Below are 27,000 nucleotides of genomic sequence, written 5' to 3'. Positions count from 1 at the left end.
ATACCCCTTGTTGCGTTACAGCCTGAATTCAAAATGGATCAAATTGTTTTTTTCACTCTCACCCATCTACACACAAAACTCCATAATGACAAATTTATTTTAAAGGCAATGCTACCAAATACTAATTGAGTGTATGTAAACTTCTGACCCACTGGGAATGTGATGAAAGAAATACAAGCTGAAATAAATCATTCTCTCAACTATTATTCTGACATTTCACATTCTTAAAATGAAGTGGTGATCCTAACTGACCTAAGACAGGGAATTTTTACAAGGATTAAATGTCAGGAATTGTGAAAAACTGAGTTTAAATGTATTTGGCTAAGGTGTATGTAAACTTCCGACCTCAACTGTATGAGATGAGTAATGCAAAATATGTAAATATTATTCAGAAGTTTGGACACGCCTACTCATTCAAGGGTTTTCTATATTTGTACTATTTTCTACGTTGTAGAATAATAGTGAAGACATCAAAACTATGAAATAACACATATAGAATCATGTAGTAACCAAAAACAGTGTTCAACTAATCTAAATATATGTTATATTTGAGATTCTTCAAAGTAGCCACCCTTTGCCTTGATGACAGCTTTGCACACTCTTGGCATTCTCTCAACCAGCTTCATGAGGTAGTCACCTAGAATGCATTTCAAATAACATGTGTGCCTTAGTTAATTTGTGGAATTTCTTTCCTTCTTAATGCGTTTGAGCCAATCAGTTGTGTTGTAACAAGGTAGGGGTGGTATACAGAAGGTAGCCCTATTTGGTAAAAGACCCAAGTCCATATTATGGCAAGAACAGCTCAAATAAGCAAAGAGAAACGACAGTCCAGCATTACTTTAATACATGGTCAGTCAATCTGGAAAATGTAAATAACTTTGAAAGTTTCTTCAAGTGCAGTCTGGAAAACGTAATAACTTTAAAAGTTTCTTCAAGTGCAGTCTGGAAAACGTAATAACTTTAAAAGTTTCTTCAAGTGCAGTCTGGAAAACGTAATAACTTTAAAAGTTTCTTCAAGTGCAGTCTGGAAAACGTAATAACTTTAAAAGTTTCTTCAAGTGCAGTCTGGAAAACGTAATAACTTTAAAAGATCCTTCAAGTACAGTCTAAAAACCAGCAAGTTAATGATGAAACTGGCTTTTATGAAAAGATAACGGCAGTCGCTGCGAGCAGGGTTCGAACCTGCGCGGGAAGATCCCATTGGATTTCAAGTCCAACGCCTTAACCACTCGGCCATCGCAGCTGCTATGCGGAACATTGTAGAAAGTGAGTTGAAATCATGTTCTTACATACCAGTCGTTAATTTGATATAATGTAATTTGGCTCTGCTTTCTACAGTGAATTTGCTTGTATTTGATTGCAGTAAATTGTTACAATTTGCGACGCTGAGTGGCGCACATAAATACACATTGGTATCAACAGCGTGAGAAGGCACATAATAGCCTACAAAACTAGGGCTATATGCATTATTATTCCATTCATTTACTTAGATCTGTGTGTATCAGATATTTGTTGTGGAATTGTTAGATATTACTTGTTAGATATTGCTGCACTGTCAGAAATAGAAGCACAATAATTTCGCTACACTCGCAATAACATCTGCTAACCATGTGCATGTGACCAATACATTTGATTTGATTTGACCTATGAATAGCCTACATTAGCAATACTTTGTGCATCATTCTTGAAACAAGCATTAGCTTTCTCTACAGCAATACTAATTGTAGTTGTGTCCATCCTTCATATTTGGATGCACGCACGCAGATGCAGCATCTGTGCATGTGTCTAGGTGGCACTAGTGAGCTATGCATTTTCATCAGTGTTCTGTGGCGATTGACATGAACCGAAGATACTGTGATTGAACCACAAAGTTGAACGTTTAACTGTTTGGTTAAACCTTCAACTAACCCCCCTGACAACACAACACAAGGTATTATCAAACAGTTTAATATTTGTTCAGATATTAAGGTTTCCTATCTTTGGTAAAATACTATAATCTCATTTGAAAGGTGTTGTTTTGTGTATTTGTGCTGTGGTCTCCTCTCCAGAGTGTGGGCTGGGAGGTTAGTTATTGAAGAAAGTGAAATTTAACAGTGGACAATGTTGCATGATTGATTGACACATGGGTTGGATTGGAGGGAATGAGTTCCCCCTTAGATTGGACTCATTAATTCCTGATAGCCTCCATTACACACACACACACACACACACACACACACACACACACACACACACACACACACACACACATATATATTTAGGCTCTGTGCTGCTGGTTTGGCCACAGTAATGGAAGCTCCAAGCCAGGAGGGGTTCTGGATCACCTTTGTCCCAGATAGCACCCTATTCACTATTTAGTGCACTACTTTTGACCAGGACCCATGGGGTAGGATACTTTTGACCAGGGCCCAAGCAGAGCACAATGTAGGCAATAGGGTGCCATAAATGCCTTTTCCCGAGATGTTTACAATGCTGGCTAGCCTAAAGCAAACACCTTTTTCATAGCCCCCCTCTTTATGAAACTATTGTAAAGTGGTTGTTCCACTGGATATCATAAGGTGAATGCACCAATTTGTAAGTCACTCTGGATAAGAGCGTCTGCTAAATGACTTAAATGTAAATGTAAATGTAGCCTTCCACAACCTTCCCACAATAAGTTGGGTGCATTTTGGCCCATTCCTCCTGACAGAGCTGGTGTAACTGAGTCAGGTTTGTAGGCCTCCTTGCTCGCACACGTTTTTTCAGTTCTGCTGAACAATTAATCAGACAATTTACATGAACTCTCCCCCCCTTTGTTTACACTGCTGTTGCTTGCTGTTTATTGTCTATGCATAGGCCCTTTACCCCTACCTACATGTACAAACTACCTCAACTAACCTGTACCCCTGCACATTGACTCGGTACCAGTACCCCCTGTATATAGCCTCGTTATTGTTATTTATTGTTCTACTTTTTATTTAATATTTTACTTTATTTTATTCAGTAAGTTTTTTCTTAACTCTATTTCTTGAACTTTGTTGGTTAAGGGCTTGTAATTAAGCATTTCACGGTAAGGTCTACACCTGTTGTGCAAAATACAATTTTATTTGATTTAATGATATAGAATAGGAGGGAATGGAACAGAGATGTGATTTCACGATTGCCCTAAACGAACAGCAATAATTTTTTTCCTTCACTAGACTACTGTGTCTTTTTCATAGACCAACTACTTCACTTACACCTCAGCATGTATAGGCCTAGTAGACACATTCCCCATCTTACTCGTAAATAGATTCATCACTGTGGCTGTAAAGCTATAGATTTCCCAATCATTCACATCTACCTTAACATGCATTTTGCCAATATCAACACTTTAAGGTAGGAGATTTACATGACTGACTTGACTGCGGCCTTGCCCTGGCCTTCCTAACAATACAACACGATTCTGATTTGTAGTAATGCCCCTGTACATCTTACGAATCATGTCTGTTTTACTTCCTCACTTCCACAAAACCAACTCGAACCACTGCATATTTTCACCCCTTTACCCATTCAGACCCATTCAGACAGGTGAGAGTGAGAAACTGTGTCAATATTGTATTAACAATAGAGGGGCCTTCATCATAACTTCAGGTATTCTTCCAGAGTGTCCTACTGCTTTTGCAATCGCACCACAGGTTTGTGACTTAAAGATCTGTCTTTGTTGTCACATGGATGTTCAGCATAGGTGTCACAGGGGCGTACGCAGTACTTATCACATTTCAGGTCATCAAGTTATTAATAAATAAACCTTTTGTCATATCTGCCATCACCTTTACTGTCCCACATGTTTTAAACAACCGAACCACACCCAGTCTGTTTCCAGTTATATAGGACTGGAGTTGGAGTATCTACGTGTACAAAGATCACTGCACCACACCAACAATGACGTTGTGTTGCTAAGATAGATCCGGTACATAACTGTACCATTCAGGGCCAGACCTGGGTTCAAATACTATTTAAAATAAATTCAAATACACAATCTGTGTTTGCCTGTCTTAATGGAACCGATTGAATGGTTCCAAAACAGCAAACCCAGCCCATTTGGCACTCCAGGCAGACTAAAGCAAATTGTAAAAGTATTTGAAAGATTTTTAATAGTATTTGAACCCAGATTTGGTCAGGACAGGGTACCAATGTAAACATGCAGATATAACAGGTGTTTAAAACTGGCCATAAATAGTAACATTTGACCTTTTCAGTCCTGACTGACACACAAAAGAAAAAAAGGATGAAAAAGATTATCCTTATTCCCACGGCAGAGGCTTCATGCCCATAGGGGGCACAGAAGCTCGTGCCCCCTCAATATTTGTCCTGTTTAAAAAATTAAAAAATAATAATAAAATACAAATTAAGTACATTTTTTGTTTTTTCTCTGTAATACTACTAGCTACCTAGCAATTTGATGAAGTTGATTTTAGCTAGCCCAGATAGGTTCCCCATCTCCCAACCTCATAACTGGCTACCAAGAAACCATTTCAGGCTATCAATCAAGTTAGAGTAGCTAGCTTGTCTAATTATCTTACCTGGCATGCCTGCTGGCAAAATTGGTAGATTTTAGAAAAGTAAGCCGTTACTAAATGTACTGAATAAGACTTCTTTCATTTTTTTTACCCAGATTTTAGCAGAAATGCAGAGAAGCATATTTATTTAATTTAAAATCATAACCACTAGTCAGTAGGATACAGACAGCTCAAGAGTTATGCAGAAAAGGTAGATATGTAGAAAAATAAACAGATATTTTCTACATAGAATTAAGCATAATGATTATGGATCTACATGTAGATTGCAGGAAAAAAGCTGTTTCAGGTGTTTGAAAAATTATAAATTCTCTAACTTCCAGAGGGGGGCTTAGCGCCCCCTCTGGACAACCCCCCAGCCATACTGACGTACTTTGTGCCCCCTCAGATTTTGCGGGTGCATGACACCCTTGTCCCACGGCAATGTAACTGATGCAATGTAACTGAGCAACAACTCAAGCCTCTCTCAATTTGTGTAGTAAGCCAACATAATGCTACTTTAAATATATATAATGAAAACAAAACAATATTGTTTTGTTTTCATAATCTTTTTTAAACTTTTGGCCAAACTTACAACTATAAAATACTGTATGTAATATGTATATATATATTTAAAGTAGCATTATGTTGGCTTAGTACACAAATTGAGAGAGGCTTGAGTTGTTGCTCAGTTACATAAATGCAATTTTTTTTATTATATAATCGCATGTATAACTGCTCGAATGGGTGTGGATGCTCATTGGATTATAGATTAACAGTATTGGCTGGAGATTCCCCATGCTACCATTTTTAATAGTTTAGATATGAGTTTAGATACTCCCTGTTGATATCATCTATACATAGTCACTTTAATAACTCTACCGAAACTCAGCAAAAAAAGAAACTGCAAACACACTAACGGAGAGTACTACGAGGTAAGAATGTGTGTGTGTGTGTCAGTTATCAATGCCATTGTCTGAGTTGGAGGTTTTTCAAACATAAACTCAGCAAAAAAAGAAACGTCTTCTCACTGTCAACAGCGTTTATTTTCAGCAAACTTAACATGTGTAAATATTTGTACGAACATAACAAGATTCAAGAACTGAGACATAAACTGAACAAGTTCCACAGACATGTGACTAACAGAAATGGAATAACATGTCCCTGAACAAAGGGGGGGTCAAAATCAAATGTAACAGTCAGTATCTGGTGTGGCCACCAGCTGCATTAAGTACTGAAGTGCATCTCCTCCTCATGGACTGTACCAGATTTGCCAGTTCTTGCTGTGAGATGTTACCCCACTCTTCCACCAAGGCACCTGCAATTTCCCGGACATTTCTGGGGGGAATGGCCCTAGGCCTCACCCTCCGATCCAACAGGTCCCAGGTCCCGGGGATTAAGATCCGGGCTTATCGCTGGCCATGGCAGAACACTGACATTCCTGTCTTGCAGGAAATCACACACAGAACGAGCAGTATGGCTGGTGGCATTGTCATGCTGGAGGGTTATGTCAGCATGAGCCCGCAGGAAGGGTATCACATGAGGGAGGAGGATATCTTCCCTGTAACGCACAGCGTTGAGATTGCCTGCAATGACAACAAGCTCAGTCCAATGATGCTGTGATTCACCGCCCCAGACCATGATGGACCCTCCTCCTCCAAATCCATTCCTGCTCCAGAGTACAGGCCTCGGTGTAACGCTCATTACTTTGACGATAAACACAAATCCGACCATCACCCCTGGTGAGACAAAACCACGACTTGTCAGTGAAGAGCACTTTTTTCCAGTCCTGTCTGGTCCAGCGACGGTGGGTTTGTGCTTATAGGCGACGTTGCCGGTGATGTCTGGTGAGGACCTGCCTTACAACAGGCCTACAAGCCCTCAGTCCAGCCTCTCTCAGCCTATTGCGGACAGTCTGAGCACTGATGGAGGGATTGTGCATTCCTGGTGTAACTCTGGCAGTTGTTGTTGCCGTCCTGTACCTATCCCGCAGGTGTGATGTTCGGATGTACCGATCCTGTACAAGTGTTGTTACACGTGGGCTGCCACTGCGAGGACAATCAGCTGTCCATCCTGTTTCCCTGTAGCGCTGTCTTAAGCGTCTCAATGTACGGACATTGCAATTTATTGCCCTTGCCACATCTGCAGTCCTCATGCCTCCTTGCAGCATGCCTAAGGCACGTTCACGTAGATGAGCAGGGACCCTGGGTATCTTTCTTTTGGTGTTTTTCAGAGTCAGTAGAAATGCCTCTTTAGTGTCCCAAGTTTTCATAACTGTGACCTTAATTGCCTACCGTCTGTAAGCTGTTAGTGTCTTAACGACCGTTCCACAGGTGCTTGTTCATTAATTGTTTATGGTTCATTGAACAAGCATGGGAAACAGTGTTTAAATCCTTTACAATGAAGATCTGTGAAGTTATTTGGATTTTTACGAATTACCTTGTAAAGACAGTTTCAAGTCTGCTCCCGCTCTTCCCTCCCCCTGGCGCTTGAGGGCGCCAGGTTGTCCTGCATCACGCACTCCTGCCATCCATCACGCACACCTGCCTTCCCTCGTCACTCACATCAGCGTTATTGGACTCACCTGGACTCAATTATCACCTGTTTATTTCCTCCCCTATATTTGTCTGTTCCCCAGCTCTGTTCCCCGCTGCTGCATTGATTGTTTTTTGTCTTTGTTTTCTGACGCTGTTCCTGTCTCGTTATATGTCCGTTATTTATTAAATGTTACTCCCCGTACCTGCTTTGTCTCTCCAGCGTCAATTCATGTGACAGAATGCAGTAGCCAACATACGAAGCATCGAGGAGTACTGGCGTTCCGGTTGTTATGGTGGCAGCGGCTCTGGGTCGCCAACGATGGAAGCGGGGGTGCCTAGCCAGCTCGTCGGGCTTCCACGCCCTAGCTGGCTCGAGAGGTTTCTTTGCCCCGGTTGGCTCGGATGGCGCCCATCCCACGTCAGGCCTCAGCTGGATTGTCAGTTCTTGTTCGCCCAGCCGGTCCAGGAGTTTTTTGTTTGTTTGTTTAGTTGGTGACATCTGGGTGGATTCCGCTGCTGATGGAACTGGGAGGTGCCTAAGCCAGCCCGTCGGGCTTCCATGCCCTGGCTGGCTTGAGAGGTTTCCTTGCCTCGGTTGGTTTGGCAGCTTCCCATCCTATGTCACACTCCACCGGATCTTCGGGCTTCCTCAGCGGGATTGACAGGCGTCTTGCCTCAGCCGGATCGTCGGGCTTCCATGCCCCAGCCGGCTCGCCAGGCTCTCACGCTCCTGCCGGTTCGTTGGGCTCCCACGCCCCAACCGGCTTGCCCAGCGCCCATGTCTCGACCCGGTTCGCCTAGAGGGGGAGGTACTGTCACGCCTGCTCCCGCTGTTCCCTCCCCCTGGTGCTTGAGGGCGCCAGGTTGCCCTGCATCACGCCCTCCTGCCGTCCATCACGCACACGTGCCTTCCCTCGTCACGCGCATCAGCGTTATTGGACTCACCTGGACTCACTGATCACCTGCTTATTTCCTCCCCTATATTTGTCAGTTCCCCAGCTCTGTTCCCCGCTGCTGCGTTGTATTGTTTTTGTCTTTTGTATTAGTTTGCTGACGCTGTTCCTGTCTCGTTATATGTCCGTTATTTATTAAATGTTTTACTCCCCGTACCTGCTTCGTCTCTCCAGCGTCAATACATGTGACAGACAGGGTCCTGAAAAAGGGACGTTTCTTTTTTTGCTGAGTTTATATGTACATATTACCTCAACTAACCGGTGCCCCCCGCACATTGACTCTGTACTGGTACCCCCCCTGTATATAGTCTCGCTATTGTTATTTTACTGCTTCTCTTTAATTACTTGTTACTTTTACACATAGGAAACTTACTGAACGAAAGTCAAATAGAAAAAGAAAGAGCCAAGAAAAAAATGGAAATCCTACTGTATCAAAAAAAAGTGTTCTAAGGTGGCCAAACTCACATGGGCAAAGCGTTTCTGATTGCTTTCCTACTCTAGTGTGAGTTTGTTAATCTCACTCCCGTTCCTTACCATTCCTGACTAACCATCATAGTAGAGGGATGGAGAGGGCGACGGTGAAAGGCCAGATGGTGAAATATGGTCAGAGAGAAAAAAGAGCGCAATGGATGGGGAAAATACGAAAGGGGACAGACAGATGAAAATAAGCGCGTGAGAAAGATAGACTGATACAGGTCGTTTACACGGAGAGCGTGAGAGTTTTGAAGGGATAGCTGTACAGACAGGATGGACAGCAGATCGATAGCCTGGCAGCATTGAGAGAAAGAGGGGACGAAAGACAATGAAATATGGAGAAATGAAAGAGAGACTTAATAGGTGACTGACACAGCATGGCGGGGTCCCACAGAGAGAGAGAGAGAAAGATGGAGAGAGAGTGAATGTGAGACTCATAGGGCAACGGACAATAACATGGGCTTGCACCTCTTTACGACCTCCCATAAAACCTCTTATCCGCGCTCAGGGTGGGACTGCTCTACAGAGACGGAACAGTGATTCCCAGTCCAAACTCCGAACAGCGTTTCCAAAACTATTGGTTGGGAATGTGTCCAAGTGTGGATGGACTTTTCTAGCCTCTCTGGCAGTCCTCATGAAAACATATTACTGCCAATGGATAAGATGTTTACAAGATTTATTTGTTTGTAATTGAGCTCCTAGAGTGTGCAGCTCTCCTTTTCTTTTTCGAGCCTGGACTCGAACCAGGGCCTGTAGTGACACCTCTAGCACTGAGATGCTGTGCCTTAGACTGCTGCGCCACTCAGGAGCATCCCCACCCATTCTAAATGTGTACTGTCCTCAGACAAAACACACAAGTCGAACACACCCATGCCATATCACTCATTGTAACTAATTCACTCATTGGGTTGGTGGTTTTGCAATGTGCACTGCAAGATAATACACAGCATGAGACATAGGCTTGTGATTTCTAATACACCCCCACTCCCTTACCCTCCTACCTCTCTTTACCTCCCTCTCTCTTTACTTTCCTCCCACCTGTATACAGGTTATAGAGTCATAGAATTTCCAGTACGATCCACTCCCTTCTTCACCTCCTGCTTCTCTCTCTCTTCACCTCCAACCTCCCTCCGCCCCTCTTTTTTTAACTACTCCATTCCACCTGTAGATGTATAAAAGTCCCCCTGATCCATCACATCGGCCTCACTCCCTGCTAACGGAATGGTTAGCCTGCTAACTCTAATGTTAGCCATGGGTAAATTAAAAATAATTTGTGTGCTGCTGTTGATATGCGGGTACAGCACAGTGGCTAGCACAGAAGAAGGGTGAGTAACAGATAGACTGAGATTTTAATATTGATCCATGAACAAGTGCTACGGTTGTGGATGTCTAATTGCATCATTTGAATGAAGTGGTTCAATATTAAATTGATTTTGGGCATTATTATACATGATCCATTTTTTACTGATAAGTATGCAGGCATCACTGTTACAGTGTTTGGAACATTTTACCAGCAAAGTTTTTGAAGGATTTGAATTTAGTTGGATGATTTGTAGAACCTGATGCTTATCGAGAAGACATCATTGAGGGACATAAAGTGTATACCCAGAGCCAAGTATTTAGAGAGTTTGGCTATTGAGGTTTTATGATGCATTTACATGACACTACAGCATTCTATGACAGCCATGTTAGGGTCCCATTAACATTACATAGGAAATACACTGAGTGTACGAAACAGTAACTCGATGATAGGAAGGTTGGCTTAATGTTTTGTACACTCAGTGTATTTCAACAACGCTATGTAACCGAATGTCTAGATTCAGAACAATATTCAGAAGTTGGCCCAACTCTCTAAATACATGGCTATGACTGTACTCTACAATGTATTGTAGTCTGTTCTGGTGGAGCTGGTTTAAACAGCGGTGACATTGGATGGTTGAATAATTGATCGTTAGTGTCTCACAAGTTTCTGTGAATGGTTAGTTTCCTCTCAAGTTATTCTGAATGATTTTAAAACAGTATGGAACCACTTGTTTTTGATGCGTTAATGCATTGATGCTTTAAAATAATTATACTCTACTTGTACAGTATAGAAGATAATCTCTGCTGGTGTATTTTATACTATGATTTCTTATTCTTTACATAAAATAAGGATAGATCATATTCAGGAAGTTTTCTATTCATGATTAATCTAACTGTAGATTATATTGCACTAATGCACTAACTGTAAGTCGCTCTGGATAAAAGTGTCTGCTAAATTACTAAAATGTAAACGTAAAAAATGTCATTTGAAACTCACTATTCCCCAGTGTTGGGGAGTAGTGAACTACATTTAGTTCAACTAGTAATTTAATTGCATTTTGTGGTAGCTTGGTGGTAATTGAACTAAATTCAACTCTTGGTAATGTTTTCAGCAGTGAATTACCTTTTGGCCATCTAGTGGTGCAGCTAACTACTGGAACTACACACTACTTTTTTTTATCCCTCTAAGCCTCTGAGAACGTTCTAAGAACGTCACGTGATGGTCCCAAGTGAACGTTCTCGGGGGGACCTTTGTCTAGTTCCCTGTACGTTCGCAGAGGACCATGTTATAACTGAGGACCATGTTATAACCGGTTTAGGATGTTCTCAGTACTTTCATTTTACTAGTCCTGAGGATGTTGCATGATGGTCCCAATGGAATGTTCTTTAGGGGACCTTTTTATAGCCCCCTTAGGATGGCGTTTGCCCCTGGAGTTTTAGTCTAGTTCCCGGTTTGTCCCGGGGACGTCCACTAGGATGTTTTTAGGAAGTTCTTTGGACGCTGTGTCATGGTCCCATGGAGGTTTTGTCTAGTTCCTGGTTTGTCCCGGGGACATCCCCTAGGATGTTTTTAGGACGTCCTTGGGATGTTGTGTCATGGTCCCCTGAAGGTTTTTGTCATGTGATGGTCCCAGGTGTCCCAAACCATAATAAGTAAAGTAATGAAATGGTATGGGGGTTAGAGTCGATTTCCACGGCCCTGCGAATCTATTTACCATAATACAAAAATCCCTATCAAAATCAGTCAGTTTAAGCTAGAAATATGTTTTTCCATTGATGCATTCGCCGAAATTGCACTCTCGCATCTGCAGTGAAAGGTGGCAGAGTTAGAGCGGTGTTTGTCAGACCATGAGACGTCCCGAAAATTGGTCTTCTCACTAAATCGTCTGTAGCGTTCAAACGGTTTGGCCTACAGACTATTCTGACCCCTCTATGGAAAGATGAAACTCTCATGTACAAGACGGCATTTGCTCTCCGACCCCCACAAGCGTCTGAAGTCGGTACAACCGATCAGCCAACTTCCGTCTGTAGTGTGCCCAGTCATGTGAAATCCATAGATTAGGGCCAAGTCAATTTATTTCAATTGACTGATTTCCTTATATGAACTGTAACTCACTTTGCAAAAGAGCGCCATCTGCACTGCTATTTTAGTGACTATTCTCTCATTGATTTGATTTAGTTATTTCAGCAAATTGAGTTTGTGTTTTCAGGATTGTTGTCTAATGTTGGTGCAGCATATTATTCTGTTTTAATGTCACACCTGAATCACTATGATAAATGTAATTCCAGTGTGAATTAATTGGTAGCTTGGGAAACTATATTTTCAGAGTAGCTTCCCCAGTACTGCTATTCACCTATTCATTTTTTCCTGTTTTCATTTAGTTTTGTGTTTCTTTTACACAGCTATGAAAGAACAGTGAGAGATGCTGGTAAGTGTGTCATATAACAACTACAAATTTGTTTGAATCTTGCTCACATTCTGCCTAACTAAGGAGGTGACAGTAGTAGCAGGGACCCACCTGATTCAGCCTATAAAGGCCTTAGCACACCTGATTCAACCTATCAAGAGCTTGATTATTAAATGATTAGTTGAGCCCAGTGATTTAGTGTCGGGCTGGAACAAAGATGTACACGCTGTGGGTCTATTCTAGGGCAGATGATAGAATTCAAGACAAGAGGCTCTGTGAGTACTATCCAGCCACGGGATCCAGCCCGAGTCCCAAATGGCACCCTATTCCCTATGAAGTGGACCATGGGCTCTTGTCAAAAGTAGTGCACTATATAGGGGAAAGGGTGCCATTTGGTGTCGTTGGGAACGTGATGGACTTTCCTCCTTTTACTCTTATCTTCGTATACCTATACATCCCCTCCCCTATACAATGCAACATGCTTATCACTACACAACCTGCTTACCCATCACTAAACATGTGTGCACACACAAGCACACACACAGATACCCTTCCTATAAGACAGCGCAGGAGGGTGTCATATAGTGATTAGTTTAGGGCCTGAGTGTTCCATAATGTTTTCATAATGCAGATTCCAAATGCATTACTGTTGATACAGTAGTCAGTGTTCTGTTGCCAACTTGTTGCGCAATGTCACCTTGACTTTGTAGCAGTGAGGACAACACATGACAGCCAGTATGGTATAATGCTATTTAGCTATGACGATTTGCTTTGATCAGCCAACTGATCCGTGATATTTGCCTTATTGGTAATATAAACTGACACAAATTCTTCACAGTAACTGACGTTCAGTGATGCCAGTTGAGATCAAGTATTTGCTGTTATTTAATGTTCGGTGATGTCAGAGAGATTTGTGTGCTATAGAGAGTAGAACTTTCAGAGCCTCGCTCACTCTCCCGCTTTCCCACCCCTCTCTCTCTCTTCATCTCTCCCCCCATCTCTCTCTGTCACAGCCATCCTGACCTCCTGTGACTTTAACCAGGAAAGTACGCCGTTCTGTCAATTCCGGCAGGACAGCATGGATAACAGTGATTGGACAAGACATACAGGCGCCACCCCTACACCTGGAACAGGACCCCCCGGGGACTACCCTGACGGCAGTGAGTAGTGTTTGACCTTAAAACGCACACCTGAAACATTAGACCATTCAATGATTGGTTCCCTCTTCTATCCACGTAATGGGGGAAAAAGGAGCTCCTTTGAGATTTACCTACCTGTGGTCATATCTCATATTGCCCACCCAAGATACAAGAGAATGCCACGTTCCACGAGTCATGCTACGAGTCATGGTAGCTTGGATGCCAGTCCGTTTCTGTTGTCAATATCGAGACGTGTGTGTGTGTGTCCTGAGAAGACACAGAAGCCTTTGTCCAAAATGGCACCCCTTGGCTCTGGTCCAAAATAGTAGACTATCTAGGGACTAGGGTGCCTTTTCAGACGCTGCCACAGTGTAGTTCAACGCTTCTCCTTCGTCTCCAAACCCTTATTCTCCATCACCGTTTCTTTCTATGTTTCTCTGTTTTTCTCTCTTTCTCTCTCTTTCTGTTTCTCTGTTTTTCTCTCTCTCTCTTTCTCTGTCTCTCTCTTCCTCTCTTTTCCCTCTCTCTGGATAATATCGTCATTAGTGAGGGAGCTTGTCCCGGTACATACCTCTTTACTATGTATCTCCGTTCTTTCTCTTTTAGATGGTTTCTACATCTACCATGAGTGTGACAACGTGGCCAATGGGCAGAAGGCTCGTCTCCTCAGCCCAGCTCTCACCTCGCCCTCAGCCCAGATCTGTGTCCAGTTCCGCTATTACATGTACGGCTCAGACAACCAGAACCACCTGCGCGTGCTGGCCAAGCGGCCCAGCTTAGAGGACAACGTCTGGGAGAAGACAGGGATCCAGAGCCCCTCCTGGCTTGGAGCTTCCATTACTGTGGCCAAACCAGCAGGACAGAGCCTAAATGTGAGAGAGTGTGTGTGTGCGTGTGTGTGTGTGTGTGTGTGTGCGTGCGTGCGTGTGTGCGTGCGTGCGTGTGTGTGCGTGTGTGTCGCTGGTTCAGACCTGGGTTAAAATACTATTTTAAATCATGTTAAATACTTTATCTGGGCTTGATTGATCTTATGGACCAAGAGCATAGTTCAATAACTGCAACAACAATTGCATTTTTTTAAAGGTTTAGGGAAGGTTTAGGGAAAGTAGTTGCCTAGACACTAATGTTTATATGTGTCCGGTTTAAACAAGTTTCACCTAAAGTTGTTGCTAAAACACTGCTGTGTGTGTGTTCAGATTAGTCAGGTCACAAGTGTCCATGTTCATATTCTCCATATTAACTCTACATTAACCTATTAACTCTCGGTTTACAGATCGTGTTTGAGGCACAGCGAGGGTTCAGCGATTCATGTGACTCAGCTCTGGATAATATCGTCATTAGTGAGGGAGCTTGTCCTGGTACATAACTCTTTACTATGTATCGCCGTTCTTTCTCTCTTTCCCTCGCTCTCTTCACCTCTATGCCTCTCTCTCTCTCTGTTTGTCTATACGTCTGTTTTGATCAATCCCATGTATTTCCACAGGCTGTCTTACTGGTTGCGACTTCGACACCTCTGATGAGCTGTGTGGGTGGGATGCCAAAACCCCTTCAAATCCTGAAATCTTCGGCTGGGAACAATTCATTGGAGGGACTGAGACCCCTGGGACTGGTCCTGACGATGATTTCTCCAAACCAGGCTGTGAGTATCAGTATTATATCATTTTCACACTACTTAGCCGAGGGGAACAGAGACGAGCTGTAGGCTACTGGACTGGCCTGGTTACACATCCACCATAGTTGCTGGAATGGTACTGGTAAAGACCATGCGAAAAGAAAATATACGAGCCAGCCCAGTACAGTTCGGGTCGATATGACAGTGTGAAAGTGCTTGTGAAATCATGTCATCACTATTAGATTTCTGTGTCTAAGGTCTGTCCTGGTCTTCTTTCTCCATAGTCGGCAGCTACCTGCTGATGGACTCAACATATGCTGTCCCTGGAGAGAAAGCAGAGCTGTGGAGTCCCTCCACCTCCACCGGCTCCTCTGGCTGTCTGGACCTCACCTTCCATTACTACATGTGGGGAACTGCCACCACAATGAAGCTCCAAGTGCACGCTGTGACCGCAGGTAAGACCCAACAAGACTACTGAGGGAAAAATAATAGAAGGCTTGCAGTTGTCACAAATCACCAAGCAACCGCACCAGGCTCCATGTTGGAAGACATTTACATTTTACATTTACATTTACATTTAAGTCATTTAGCAGACGCTCTTATCCAGAGCGACTTACAAATTGAAGACCAGGGTCAGGTGGCAAGTAGCCTAGCAGTCAAGATTGTTGGGCCAGTAACTGAAAGGTCACTGGTTTGAATCCCCGAGCTGACTAGGTGATAAATCTGTCGATGTGCCCTTGAGCATGGCACTTAACCCTAATTGCTCCTGTAAGTCGCTCTGGAGAAGAGCGTCTGCAAAATGATTAAAATGTAAATGTCAGTCCTTTGGAGGTCGTCCACATTGCTCGCTGCGTTTTTGCTTCCACCGGAAACTTCGGAAAGATTTCCCATTATTTAATTTTTCTAAGGACCCAGAAAACGGAGGCAGTGGGAAAACCCATTCAAGTAAGTAAATATATTTTGAAAATTATCAATGTATTATTAGCTAGTTAGCTTTCTACAGAAACACAGTGTGAAGGCTTACTCAAATGAGCATCTAAGATAATGTTTGCTAGTTAGCTAACTTGACATACTGTAACTAGCTAAGTGAATTAAATATCACCAGCTTGCTAACTTCATATTAGATAGTTAGCTAGCCGTCTTGATGTATTTATCATTGTAACTCAAAAGGCATTTGTAGCTAGCTAACTGGAAGAGGGCGAAAGCATTAGCTAGCAGTTCCAGCTGTGGGAGGACATTATGAACATATTCTCCAGCTCCAGTCCCTAGCCTGAAAAACTGAGGACGGGAGCAACATCATATTCAGTGCTGTCTACTTTCAGTATAACGCAGCCTGTTTCTTTTTTGATGTTTTCAGTCCTCAGATACAGAGAGCCATAAAACCATGTCTGCAGACGAAGAGGTCCCAATAAATGTCCCAAGAGTACATCCTTGTATACCATGGATTATATGTGTACCTATGTTAGCACATTTTGTGAACCAAAATACAGTTGAAAGTCACACACAATGTGCAAACTTATTCCAACTGGAGCAGGCCAACTCTGCTGGGTGTGCAGGTTTTTGTTCCAGCCCAGCACTAACACACCTGATTCAATGTATCAAACCTAATTAGTTACCCGTAGATCAGGGATAAGTGGAGCGAGGTTGGCCACCTCCGGTATTTGCTTTTTTTATTCACCTAAAATTAGGCTTTAGTAATAATAGCCTACTTACTAAAATGTCTAACCTTTACAGATGAGTTAGCTTACTTGTACACTTTGAAATTGTATGAAATAGTGTTGATTCTTTGATGTTAAGTGTTTAGACTTGTTTTAATTGTTAACTTAAATATTATTCATGATGAACTAGTGTCTATGTTGATTAATCACACATCACAATCCTGCAATAAAGAGGGGAAGGGAATCTGTCTCTAATTTGTCTATTTGTGTTGTATTCTCAAATGAACAGGACCTTTTTGTTCAGTCATAAGCTCTCCAATTAGTTTTATTTGATTGTCACAATTTTTTCAGGATATCAGCCGTGTGAACCCATTTTGCAGCTGATAATGGCATGCAACGTCAATGCAGCCATAGGTCTACAGCAGTGGATCCCAAGTCCAGTACTTGAGTACCCTCAATAGCACACATTTTTGTTGTATCCATGGACAAACACACCAGTTTCAACTCAGAGGGCCTGGTGATTAGTTGACAAGTTGAATCAGGTGTGTTTGCCTGTGGCTACAATAAACTTTACTGTTGGGGGTACTCGAGGACCGGAGTTGGGAACCACTGGCCTACAGTATTTGCAATGCACCCCTTGACATTGTGCATCTGAAGCAGAGAATAGCGTAACTCACACATTGTTTACATATTGTTCAGCTATATGTTCTCAATTTAAAAAACGATTTGTTTTAGTTTTAGTCACCGCTATCATGCCGTTTGGGGTAGCCACTTGGCTGTTGTTGTCAGAAGAATTAATGCGGCGGCCTTCCAACATGGCCGCCAGGAGGTGTTGTACATCAACTGCTAGCCCTCTATTGTCTAGACAATGCTAAGATAGAGTATCACCACCACAGGAAGTTGGTGGAACCTTAATTGGGGGGGACGGGCTTGTGGTCATGGCTGGAGCGGATTCAGTGGAATGGTATCAAACACATGGTTTCCACGTGCTTGATGCCATTCCATTCACTCCATTCCAACCATTATAATGAGCAGTCCTCCCCTCAGCAGCCTCCACTGATCACCGCTATATGTTTCAGTCTCTAGCTCTCTCTACCTTTCTCCATAAACTCTGACCACCTCTTCACATACACCCCCCCCCCCCCCAGGAGGAAACCTTGGAGCCCCCATCTTCTCATTGACAGGGAACCAGGGCCAGAGCTGGAAGCCTGCAGACATACACTACCTTGGCTCAGGTAGCGTGCAGGTAAACCTAGTAGGGTTTTATTCTTTATTTGGATCCCCATAAGATGGCAGCTTGAAGACCACTAGTCTTCCTGGGGTCCAAAATAACTTTAGAACTGGGGGGAGAGACCAAAAAGACTTTGCTTTCAAAGGCATGTTGATATCGATCTTGAATCTGGTTTTCAACCTTTCCTCCTAGAAGCGCAAATGTGGTTGTATATTGTGAAGAGTAAAGAGCTAATTGAATGAACCTTAACTTTTTTCCTTTTCTTTGAACGTTTGTTTGATGAAGAGTGTTTCGGTCGCAGCCTATGGTTATGGTTGTGAAAAATGTGTCCCTTGTGTTTGTGTATCAGTTTGTGATTATTGGTGTTTACGGTGAGACCCCTAAGACAGACATCGCTATAGACGCTGTATGCATCACAGCCTGCACAGGTAAGGAATAATCTATGATCTGAGATAATACAGTATATAATCTATTGATGTTTTATGATCTTTGAAAACTGCTAGCCTCGAGTTTATTTGGTCTTCTGAAATGATCGTTTTGTATATCATATGTTTTCCTTGGTTATTTCAGCTCCACCAACTCCCAGCCCAACTACACCAAAACCCTCAACTCCTGGACCAACTACACCTAAACCCTCAACTCCTGAACCAACTACTCCTGGGCCAACTACACCAAGACCTTCAACTCCAGGACCAACTACACCTGGGCCATCAACACCAAAACCTTCAACTCCTGGACCATCAACACCAAAACCTTCAACTCCAGGACCAACTACACCTGGGCCATCAACACCAAAACCTTCAACTCCTGAACCATCAACACCAAAACCTTCAACTCCTGGGCCAACTACACCAAAACCTTCAACTCCAGGACCAACTACACCTGGGCCATCAACACCAAAACCTTCAACTCCAGGACCAACTACACCTGGGCCATCAACACCAAAACCTTCAACTCCTGAACCATCAACACCAAAACCTTCAACTCCTGGGCCAACTACACCAAAACCTTCAACTCCTGGGCCAACTACACCTGGGCCATCAACACCAAAACCTTCAACTCCTGGACCATCAACACCAAAACCTTCAATTCCAGGACCAACTACACCTGGGCCATCAACACCAAAACCCTCAACTCCTGGGCCATCAACACCAAAACCCTCAACTCCTGGGCCAACTACAGCAAAACCTTCAACCACCAAACCACCAGGTGAGATTAACAGCCAATCAGATGATTTCATTCTCACAATCAGAATCAAACACCACTTTCTGTATTGCACAAAATGATTAATACAGTCCTAATGTTAACCACTTGTCTCCCTTCCATCCCACAACACTCTCCCTCTTCTTCCTCTCTCCATCTCTCTCTTCCGCCCTTCCCCACTCTCTCACTTATTCCTCCTCTCCATTGACCCTCCTTTTCCTCATCCTCTCCCTATCTCTTTTGCCCCCATCCCCCTTTCCTCTCCCTCTCTCTTTTGCCCTCCCCCCAATCGTCCCCTCCCTCTTCTCCCCCCACAGTGAAGTGCCCTCCCAATGCTGAGTACATAGAGTGTGGCCCAGCCTGCATCCCCAGCTGTAAGGAACCCTCTACTAACTGCACTGGCTCCTGTATCAGCGCGTGTTTCTGTAAACCAGGCTTCGTGTTCAAAGGCAGTCGCTGCGTCCCCATCGAAACGTGTGGTTGTCTGGAGGGAGGCGACTACTATGAGGTATGAGACCATCTGGGATTTGTTTTGTCTGTGGTTAAAAATGTTCGATATGATCTAACACGATGCAATAGTATATACTATATAAATACGATATGATTGTCTGGATGGGGATAACAACCACTCTGAGGTATGAGACAGTCTGTAGTAGTTAGTATGTGGTCCATGACGTTCAATTTGGGAAGCACGGTGATATACGACGCTATTTACGATACAGTATACGATGCGATATGGAATGCGATATTTGAAACAATACTTTTATTTGCAGAATGTCCACTGACATGGAAAAGGATGTTGCTCAAGTCAGCACATCACAAATACACATTAAAAAGCACCAACGATGCAAGGAACACACGAAACAATTCACAAATGAACAATGTTTATTGTCAAACAACATGTTAATAATTCACCTCTTTCCCTGTCTCTGTTGTTGTAGCCAGGAGAGATCATCTTTGGTGACGGCTGCTCCAAGCTGTGTCGTTGTGCCAGCAACTACACTCTGGACTGTGTGGACAACGCCTGCTCTCCCGCGGAGGAGTGTCGCAACGGGGCATGCTATCCCAAAGGTACAGTTAGTTGAGTTGTCACAACTTGTATAAACCTTGAAATGTTCTTAGAGTCAATAATAGTGACAAGGAGAAAGAATCCTTGGGAAACCCTTGGGTATTGTGCCTAGTTTGATTCCTAGCTATGCAAAGAGCATATATTATGTGTATTTATGGCTCAGTACAAAACCTATTACCATTATGTCAGGCATCACCGGCTGACAATTCTAACCCAATGCATCAAGGAAGACATTTGAACACTAGCTATGTTTCCATTAACTTGTCCAGTGATTTTTTTTGGTCGACATTTAGAAAGTTTGCATAGAAATTAGATTGCCTGCCACGGTGCATTTCCATTGAGCTAGTGTCGATAAAAATACTTTTTAGCAAAAACCTAGAATGTTGAATAAAAAAGCAATGGTTAGAAGTGTTACCATGATCCTATTGGACACATTGCGCATTAATAAAGTGGTGACAGCCTGTATGGCCTGACCATCTATCTTTCATGTCTCAGGTAGCCCGTAAAAGCCAGCATGGATAGAATGCAAGAATTGACTCATATTTACCTACTTATCACCATGGTAACTTACACTCACGTAGGCCTAGATCTGAAACAATTTCATGGTGAAACTTGAAATTGCAATGTGAAGTAATTCAGGCATTCTTGAAAGTCTAGACAATCCTTGTCCTGCAAGGAAACCATTTTTTTATAGTTGAATAAATGGATTCGAAAAACACAGTTTCCATCATCATTTGTAGCAATAAAGTAAGTTAGACAAAAGAAAAATCCACCACTGAACAGATGAAAATGTTGTCAATCTTTAGAACATGCCGTTTAAATTACATGTCACAAAGATTTTTTTTGTGTCATTGCTTTTGTGGAATTAACCTGGCTCAATGGAAACCAGCCTACTGACATTGAGTCTGTTTACACAGGCAGCCCAATTCTGATCTGTTGCCCAGTTATGGGAGAAGGATCTGATCAGATTGGTCAAAAAAGACCAATTAGCGCCAAAAGATCGGAATTGGGCTGCCTGTGTAAACACAACCAAATACTACAGGCACCTCTATCAATCAGTAGTATGATATTACCAATCTTATCCACCTGTTTAATATTCTCCACACAGTCTAGACACATTAGACACACATTTATATCGACAGCTATTGATTCCCAGCTATCTGATTGATCGATTGATTACTTGATGAATTACTTGTTCCCTCCAGGCACTTCTACCTGTATAGCGTCCAGTGACCCTCACTACACTACCTTCGACAGAAAATACTACAACTTCATGGGGAACTGCAGCTACCTGATGTCTGAACCTTGTAACGACACCTCAGTGCCTCACTACGAGGTGCACGCCGACAACGAGAACCGCTATAACCTGCCGACCATCTCCTACCTGAAGGCTGTGCACGTGTACGTGCGCGGGGTGAAGATCTCCGTGCTCAAGGGAGGCACCGTGCAGGTGAGAGAGAGAGATGGATGGAGAGATGGGGGGGCAGAGAAAGAGAGTGGGAGATGAGGGGTATGATGATGGGACGGAAGGATGACATTTGAAACTTTTTTTTACACATATTATAGCAATAGAAAAGATGACTTGTAAAATGCAAAGCCCTCATATGTACAGACTAATTAACACCAATATAAAGTGACTACACAGTATGAAAAGTACATATTTTTTGTAACCCTTGCCTTTAGCCTTCAATATAAAGTAACATACACAGTAAAGAAAAGTTTGTCTTTCAATTCAATAAATCTTAGTCAATGGAGGGCAATTCCTGTGCAGCACATAAAAACATAGACACAGAACAGCACATAAAGAGGAAGTCAAAAATCAGAATAAAAAAAAGAAATGCCTATCACTAACCCATTTCTGTGTTTTCCCTCCTCTTCTCCATGTAGTTGAATGGTACCAATGTGAACATCCCTCTGACCCCAGCTACAGGAGTGTCTGTGCTGATGTCCGGTAAACACTACACCGTAGCCATGGACTTTGGTGTGACGGTACGATACGACGGGAACCACTTCATGGATATCAAAGTCGTCAACGAGTGAGTCAAAACTGCTTCACACACCTGCAGAGACCAAACATGGGGTTTATGCATATAGGTTTCCCTCCTACAGATTTGGGGACCCCAATATGATATGCCCTTAAAATAACTATAAAAGTAACATTAAAAAAAGAAAAAAAATAGAAGCCTCTCACATTGTAATATGTTTATGATAGAATTCTGCTGTGATTAAAATGCATTAAGAAAATGATTAACTCGTAAACTTGTTTGCTCCTCTGTATTCAGCTATAAGGACAAGCTGTGTGGACTGTGTGGAGACTACAACGGAAACCCCAACGATGACTTCAGGAAACCTGATGGTTCTCTGACCACCAACCCCAATGACTTTGGACACAGCTGGGTCACCGATCCTAAGTGAGTCATGCCACCAGTTACACATGCGGACGCAGGCAGGCACTCACACACAGAAAGACATGCACCTGTGCACATGCACACAAGCGCACAGGCGTACACGCATGCGCACGCGCACGCACGCACACACACGACTGATTCACTCTGTCTCGCCCTCCAGTTGTAACAAGCAGCCCAACACCACCATACCTGGCTGTACTGATGATGAGCAGGACAGGTACGAGAGCTCAGGATACTGCGGCATGCTACTGGACAAGAACGGACCTTTTGCTGTCTGTCACCCCAAGGTCAACCCCAATGTGAGTAATTACCTTACTTGTATCATTATGAATCTGCCCTGTAGATAAAGGTACAGTATGTAATTCCGGGATATCTAGCTATGTGGGAAACTAAGAAACTGGCAGTGTGGCAACGCAAGACTGCAGTACTCTAACTAAAGTTCTCGAACTTTGTCTGCAATGTGTGTATGTTTCTGTGTGTGTCTCAGAGTTTCTTCAAGGACTGTCTGTTTGACCTGTGTGAGCTGGACGGTGCCAAGCCCATCCTGTGTGAAGCCATTGAGTCGTATGTAAATGAGTGTCAGGACCGAGGAGTCACCATTGGACCTTGGAGGAACAGCACCTTCTGCCGTGAGTAGAGATCAGGGTTGGAGTCGATTCCATTTCAATTCCAGATTGTTCCTCATTGAAAAGCATTTGAAGAGATTTGGAATGAGATTTTGAGTCAACTTCCTGAATTGACGGAAATTGAAATGGAAGGGACCCCAACCCTACACGATGATAACGAGGAGGAAGAGGAGGAAATTCATGTTTAAGATGATCAGTATGACAATAATGATTCATTCACTCACCGAAGACACTGTTATTAACACATCAAAGACCAAACAATGCACTCCAACAGTTCTGTTCTTTAAAATCAACAGAGTCGTTACCGAGAGACAGTCGTGTTTTAAAGACCGACCTCCTAATGTCTCCTCCCTCCTTCTCTCAGCGCTGAAATGCCCCCCCAACAGTCACTACATACCATGTGCCGCCCCATGCCAGCCCACCTGTGCCGCCAAGCCCCCCACGGGGTGTGACGGACCCTGTTCAGAGGGGTGTGTGTGCGACCCTGGGTACATCCTCAGCGCCGGGAAGTGTGTCAAAGAGAGCTCCTGCGGCTGCAAACACACTAACGGAGAGTACTACGAGGTAAGAGGGTGTATGTGTCAGTTATCAATGCCGTTGTCTGAGTTGGGAGGTTTCTCAAACATATTATACTGAACGGTGACAGTGCAACGGCCCTCGCAGGCCTCGAACCCAGGACTCCCAGAGCATAGTAAACTTGCTCCGATAGGATTAACCCACTTCGGGAAGAACATAACCCCCCCCCCCCCCCCCCTTCCTCGTCCCTCCAGCCTGGTGATGAGTGGTACATGGAGAACTGTAAGCTGAAGTGTTTCTGTGACGCTCCCCTCGTCACCTGCAAGCCCTCTGACTGCCCTCCCATGCACGAGTGTAAGGTACAGGGAGGAGAGCTGGACTGCTACCCTACAGGTAAGTCCCTTTACATAAACAGCCTGAGCACGCACACAAACACGCACTCAAAATGGTGTCTTGATGTCTGACGTCTTGGAAGTCAGGGTAGGTGACCAGGCTATGACCATATGAGTTGGCAAGACAACACAAAGAGGTCTGGAAGCAGGCTTTTATATCTCATGATATCTCCCGCTGCTCCATTTGCCCCAGGTTCTCAGGACTGTGTGATCTCTGGGGACCCCCACTACAACACATTTGATGATAAGTTCTACAGCTTCATGGGAACCTGCACCTACACCCTGGCTAGGGCTTGCAAGAACAACACTGGTAAACACATGAGGATGATGTTCTGTAGTTCTAGCTCTGTTTTATCAGTTTTAGATTATGTAGTTCTAACACTGGGTTCTAGGTTCTGTAGTTCTAGTTCTGTCTTAACAGTTCTATATTATGTAGTTCTAACACTGGGTTCTAGATTCTGTAATTCTAACTCTGGGTTCTAGGTTCTGTAGTTCTAGCTCTGTCATATCAGTTCTAGATTATGCTTCTACACCTGCATTGCTTGCTGTTTGGGGTTTTAGGCTGGGTTTCTGTACAGCACTTTGAGATATGATCTGATGTAAGAAGGGCTATATAAATACATTTGATTTGATGCAGTTCTAACGCTGGGTTCTAGATTCTGCCATTCTAACTCTGGGTTCTAGGTTCCGGGGTTCGAACTCTGGGTTCTAACTATATTCTGCTGTGTTCTCAGGTCCATGGTTCTCCGTGGAGGGTAAGAACGAGGAGCGTGGTCTGGCTGGAGTGTCGTACCTGAAGAAGCTCTATGTAACCGTCGATGGAATCACCGTCACACTGATGAAGAGCAGGAGGACTCTGGTACTTGTTGATACATCAATCAATCAGTCAAATTCATAAAGCCCGTTTTACATCAGAAGTTGTCACAGTGCTTTTGAAGTAACGAGGCCTAGGCCCCAAAGAGCAAGAGCAAAGCAGAAGCACATTGGCTAGGAAAAACTTGTCAGAAGGAAGAAATACATTTGCTATTAAACAGTAATTAACATAGACCTGTGACACTAACACAGTTATTAACATGTAATAACACTTTCCCATAAACGTTTTGATCATTCACATTGCACATCACAGATGTGGTGTCACTCAATTATCTCTATCTTTCAAACTCCATATCTCCCTTATTCGGAGGATTAGTGAAATTACACAACGACGACACACCCAAAGCCTTTCTTTCCCTTTTCCATACACATTTAACTGTCTTTCTCTTTCTCTCTATCTTTGTCTCTTTTTTATCTTTTATCTCATTCACCCTCCGTCATCGTCTATTTTACCAGTAATCCTTCAAATCTGTCCACCAATTGCGCCTCCTCTTCTCTCGGACTGCTTATTCCTCCTTTTTTGTCTATTTTTCTCCGGATCAGCGGAGACTTTCCTAGAATTAATCTCTCTTTCTGCCTCCACAGGTGAACGGAAAGCGTGTGTCCCTCCCTCACTACCCCTCTCCACTAATCTCTCTATCGCTAGCGGGTCAGTACATCACCCTGCAGACACCGTTCGGCCTCAAGGTGCGCTGGGACGGAAACCACTACGCCCAGATCTCAGTGCCCAGGTGTGTACTACGGACACAGGAAGTAGATCCCTAGCAACTTCCTTTTCCCTCTTAAGGCTCAAATTACACCCTATTCTTAAGTTAGGTGTCTACGTTTGGGCACAGCCTGTGGGGCTGTACCTGTGTTGTACTTTATCAATATTCATGGAGATAATTGATCAACAATTATACAGAATTTAGAACCATTTCTGTTCCAAACATTCCACATCTTTCAACCTTTAGAGGGGTTTCAACTCAGTATCAATCCACTGTAAATAGATCTCTTAAATCAACTAAAGCTTTCAGGATTTTTTCTAATTCCCTCTCCATGGGTTCTGTAGTAGGATCTCGAGTAATCCATTGTTTGTGTGTCTTGATATCTTTGTAGTAATCCAGAGGTTTGGTATCTTGGTATCTTTTGGTAATAATCTGGTAATCGTAATAATCCATTGGTTGTTGTCTATATCGGTGTCTAATCTATTGTGACTTGTATTTTGACATTTTTAGTAGGATCTCTCTATTAATCCACTGGTTGTATATCTTTGTATCTTGACCTTTGAACTAATCTACTGTGTTCAAATCAAATCACATTTTATTGGTCACTTGCACATGGTTAGCAGAATATTGCGAGTGTAGGGAAATGTTTGTGAAATGTCGTGTGTCTTGGTCTTTCCATCAGCTCCTACTCTGAACAGATGTGTGGTCTGTGTGGCGACTATGATGGTAACCCTAACAATGACTTCACCAAGCCGGATGGATCCCAGGTCACCAGCTCCAAGGACTTTGGAAACAGCTGGAAGACCGAGGACGATGAGGATGCCACGTGAGTGGGAATCATGTTTTCTCTTGGGAATACTGACTAATGAAGTCAGGAATATTTCTGCCAAGTAGTGTATGTAGTAGAATGTAGGTACACACTTTAGGAAGTAGTTTAGGAACTGAGTGTGCACTTTGTCCTATACGCACTTATTAGGAGTAGTAACTGTATTGTGCACTTTATTGGTATTACATTTCCTATTTTAAATTGTTTATTTAAATTGTGTGTTTCCATAGATGCAAGCCCGACACCAACCCAGACCCTGTCTGTGATCCATCACTGGAGGCAGAAGTGTCCAAACCAGAGAACTGTGGGAAATTAACCGATACCAAAGGACCTTTCAGGTGAGCAACAGAGTCACATGGATACTTGACATACATAACCAACAACGTATCCCTACTGTGTGTGATCCATACCATATGTATCATTTAGACATAAACACCCAGTTTAACCCACCATACACACACATGAAAACATACACTAATCCATACGTACATAGATACCTCGAAACTCACACGCTATGACCCCTGATGCTTACAAACATGGATCTCTAGT

At 43.2% G+C, this 27,000-nt stretch overlaps 1 protein-coding gene and 1 non-coding gene across 2 annotated transcripts in view; one reads left to right on the top strand and one right to left on the bottom strand.

Moving 5' to 3' along the window:
* Nucleotides 1-1,161: 1,161 nt before the first annotated feature.
* Nucleotides 1,162-1,243, bottom strand: trnas-uga (transfer RNA serine (anticodon UGA)). Its single transcript has one exon. It is a non-coding gene; the product is annotated as a tRNA-Ser (tRNA).
* Nucleotides 1,244-9,671: 8,428 nt separating this feature from the next.
* The window catches only part of zanl (zonadhesin, like), a 35,872-nt gene continuing 18,543 nt past the window's right edge, over nucleotides 9,672-27,000 (top strand). The window contains exons 1-24 of the mRNA XM_029760581.1: nucleotides 9,672-9,806; nucleotides 12,187-12,212; nucleotides 13,205-13,351; nucleotides 13,937-14,202; nucleotides 14,604-14,688; nucleotides 14,814-14,969; nucleotides 15,227-15,397; nucleotides 17,749-17,846; nucleotides 18,181-18,259; nucleotides 18,402-19,040; nucleotides 19,352-19,542; nucleotides 19,976-20,105; nucleotides 21,309-21,553; nucleotides 21,991-22,139; nucleotides 22,386-22,514; nucleotides 22,672-22,810; nucleotides 22,999-23,140; nucleotides 23,502-23,701; nucleotides 23,908-24,046; nucleotides 24,239-24,355; nucleotides 24,780-24,904; nucleotides 25,504-25,649; nucleotides 26,308-26,451; nucleotides 26,682-26,789. Of these exons, the coding sequence (XP_029616441.1) occupies nucleotides 9,703-9,806; nucleotides 12,187-12,212; nucleotides 13,205-13,351; nucleotides 13,937-14,202; nucleotides 14,604-14,688; nucleotides 14,814-14,969; nucleotides 15,227-15,397; nucleotides 17,749-17,846; nucleotides 18,181-18,259; nucleotides 18,402-19,040; nucleotides 19,352-19,542; nucleotides 19,976-20,105; nucleotides 21,309-21,553; nucleotides 21,991-22,139; nucleotides 22,386-22,514; nucleotides 22,672-22,810; nucleotides 22,999-23,140; nucleotides 23,502-23,701; nucleotides 23,908-24,046; nucleotides 24,239-24,355; nucleotides 24,780-24,904; nucleotides 25,504-25,649; nucleotides 26,308-26,451; nucleotides 26,682-26,789 (3,875 nt within the window). The 5' untranslated portion in view covers nucleotides 9,672-9,702. The remainder of the gene's footprint in view (nucleotides 9,807-12,186; nucleotides 12,213-13,204; nucleotides 13,352-13,936; nucleotides 14,203-14,603; nucleotides 14,689-14,813; nucleotides 14,970-15,226; nucleotides 15,398-17,748; nucleotides 17,847-18,180; nucleotides 18,260-18,401; nucleotides 19,041-19,351; nucleotides 19,543-19,975; nucleotides 20,106-21,308; nucleotides 21,554-21,990; nucleotides 22,140-22,385; nucleotides 22,515-22,671; nucleotides 22,811-22,998; nucleotides 23,141-23,501; nucleotides 23,702-23,907; nucleotides 24,047-24,238; nucleotides 24,356-24,779; nucleotides 24,905-25,503; nucleotides 25,650-26,307; nucleotides 26,452-26,681; nucleotides 26,790-27,000) is intronic.

The sequence above is a fragment of the Salmo trutta genome, chromosome 8 (assembly GCF_901001165.1).
Source record: "Salmo trutta chromosome 8, fSalTru1.1, whole genome shotgun sequence".
Taxonomy (NCBI): Eukaryota; Metazoa; Chordata; class Actinopteri; order Salmoniformes; family Salmonidae; genus Salmo; species Salmo trutta.
This window is presented reverse-complemented; position numbering and strand designations above follow the sequence as displayed.